Source organism: Manis pentadactyla, chromosome 10 (genome assembly GCF_030020395.1).
Source record: "Manis pentadactyla isolate mManPen7 chromosome 10, mManPen7.hap1, whole genome shotgun sequence".
Lineage (NCBI taxonomy): Eukaryota > Metazoa > Chordata > Mammalia > Pholidota > Manidae > Manis > Manis pentadactyla.
In genome coordinates, this window is record NC_080028.1 from 100480012 (window position 1) to 100482237 (window position 2226).

Consider the following 2226-nt stretch of genomic DNA (forward strand, 5'->3'; position numbering starts at 1 on the left):
AGGCAGTGAGGCCTCCCCCAGGGTGGCGGGCCAGAGACTCTAATGCCCCTTGAAGCCCCTAAACCCTGTGGCTTTGTCTTCAGGAGTAACATCTCTGTCACTCAGGAAATGACTGTTCAGCAGAAGTGTGATTGCCTCCAGTCGCCTCTGCTCCGGTGCTCAGCTCACAGGCCTCTGGGCCTGGTTCCATGGGATTGGGAGATGTGGGTGGGCAGAGAGCGCTGGACAGACCTGGGGGTGGGGCAGGGATGGAGAAGATCCCCAGGTACCTGGAAGTGCACAGGGCGCAGAGGCCGGAGGGAGAGTGGATGGTGGCTCCAGGCATCTGGGCTCCTGGAGGACATGAGGGCCTGAAAGTCCTGCATGAGGTTGGGCAGCAGGACCCTGAGTCCCTGGTGGAGGGAAGGGCGGGGGATGGGAAGCAAGGGGCCGGGCCCCAGAAACTGGGCGTAGAGCTCAAGCCCAGGAGAGGAAAAGACCTGTTTTTGCTGGGAGGGGTGTGTCACCACAGTGCACTCTAGCCTGCACACCTGTCCTCCCCAGGTAACCACAATGAACCATTGACTGGAGTTGAACTGGACCATGCCACAGGAGTTTATGATCCTGGGTTTCTCCAGGTGGCCCCCAGGGCTCTGGCTGCTACTCTTTGCCTTCCTCCTGCCACTCTATCTGGCCATGCTGGTGGGAAACCCACTCATCCTGGGCCTGGCCATCATGGACCCCACCCTGCACACCCCCATGTACTTCTTTCTGGGGGCACTGTCTGCCATAGAGGTGGCCTACATGCTGGTGTTGACTCCATGCATGCTTGCCGGCTTCCTCCTGCCTCCTGGGGGCCAGGCGGTGGCCCCCTCCACCTGTACTGCCCAGATGGGCCTTTTTATGGCACTGGGAGGCTCTGAATGCCTGCTGCTGGCTGCCATGGCCCTGGACCGATACCTGGCCATCTGCCACCCTCTCTACTACCCTCAGCTCATTAACACGGGGCTCTGCTGGTGCCTCCTCACCTCCTGCTGCCTAGGGGGCTCTCTCCTGGCCTTGGGCCTCACCAGTGCCATATTCCAGCTGCCCTTCTGCCATGGCGGCTTGGTGAACCATGTTTTCTGTGTCCTCCCAGTGGTGTTGGCGCTGGCCTGTGGGAACCGTGACCTGCAAGAGCATGTCCTGCTGGCAGCTTGCCTTCTCCTGCTGGTGCTGCCACAGGCCCTTATCCTGCTTTCCTACACTCTGGTGCTGGTGGTCATCCTGGGAGTTGGCAGGGCTGCAGGCCGCTGCAAGGCCTTCCACACAGTGACATCCCATCTCTCCATGGCTGTGCTCCACTACGGCTGTGCCACGGCCATGTACGCCAGACCCTTGAGCAGCCTCTCCCTCGAGGAGGACAAGCTGGTCTCACTTGTCTACATCAACCTCACACCACTGAACTACCCGGCCATCTGCATGCTACGCAACCGGGACATGCAGGGTGCACTGCAGCGGGTTGTCAGCCGCAGGACACCAGGGACCATCCACTAAGCTGATTTCACCTAGTGCTGATGCCAGAGGGTGTCTGTCCTGAAATGTTCCCCACTGATGGAAAGCTGCCTGTGGCTCCCCAGGACCCACTGGACACAGACAACTGAGTGTAGCATTCAAGACTCCAAAACCAGCTGCTAGCCTAGCTCTTCTGCTTGTTGACATTTTGAGCTGGATGGTTCTCTGCAATGGAGGAATCCTGAGTCTTGCAGCAGCATCCCTTGTCTTTACCTACCAAATACCAATAGCACACATACCCCATTATAATAATGAAAAATGTCATCAGACATTGCCCCATGTCCCCCGGGGGGCAAAAATCACCCCTGGTTGAGAACCACTGCTCAAAACTCTAGCCAACAGCAGTTTAGAAGAGAAATGTGTACTAATGTACAAGAAGTTTATGGCAGCATTTTTTGTAATAGACAAAAGATGAAAACAATCCAAATGTTCATGAACATAGGATACTTGCGGTGTATCCACGTAATGGAATCCCAGGGATCAATGAAAAGAATAAACTATTGCTGCTGGCAACAAATAAGGACAACGGAGACTTAATATTGAGTATAAGAAGCCAGATGCAGAGTACATACATGTGCTTCCATTTAAATAAAGGCCAAACTAATCCACAGAGACTGATGTCATAACAGTGCTGACCAGGGGGAAGGATTTGGATTGGCAAAGGGCACAGGGCGATTGCCTGGGCACAGGAAA

The 2226-nt window shown here is 55.6% G+C and overlaps 1 protein-coding gene across 1 annotated transcript; it reads left to right on the forward strand.

Annotated features, from left to right (window-relative positions):
- The first annotated feature begins 248 nt into the window (after window positions 1–248).
- Window positions 249–1530, forward strand: LOC118936145 (olfactory receptor 10AC1-like). Its single transcript, XM_036933028.2, is given in 2 exon segments — window positions 249–449; window positions 571–1530. Coding segments are annotated over 2 exon segments (1161 nt in total).
- Window positions 1531–2226: the final 696 nt, after the last annotated feature.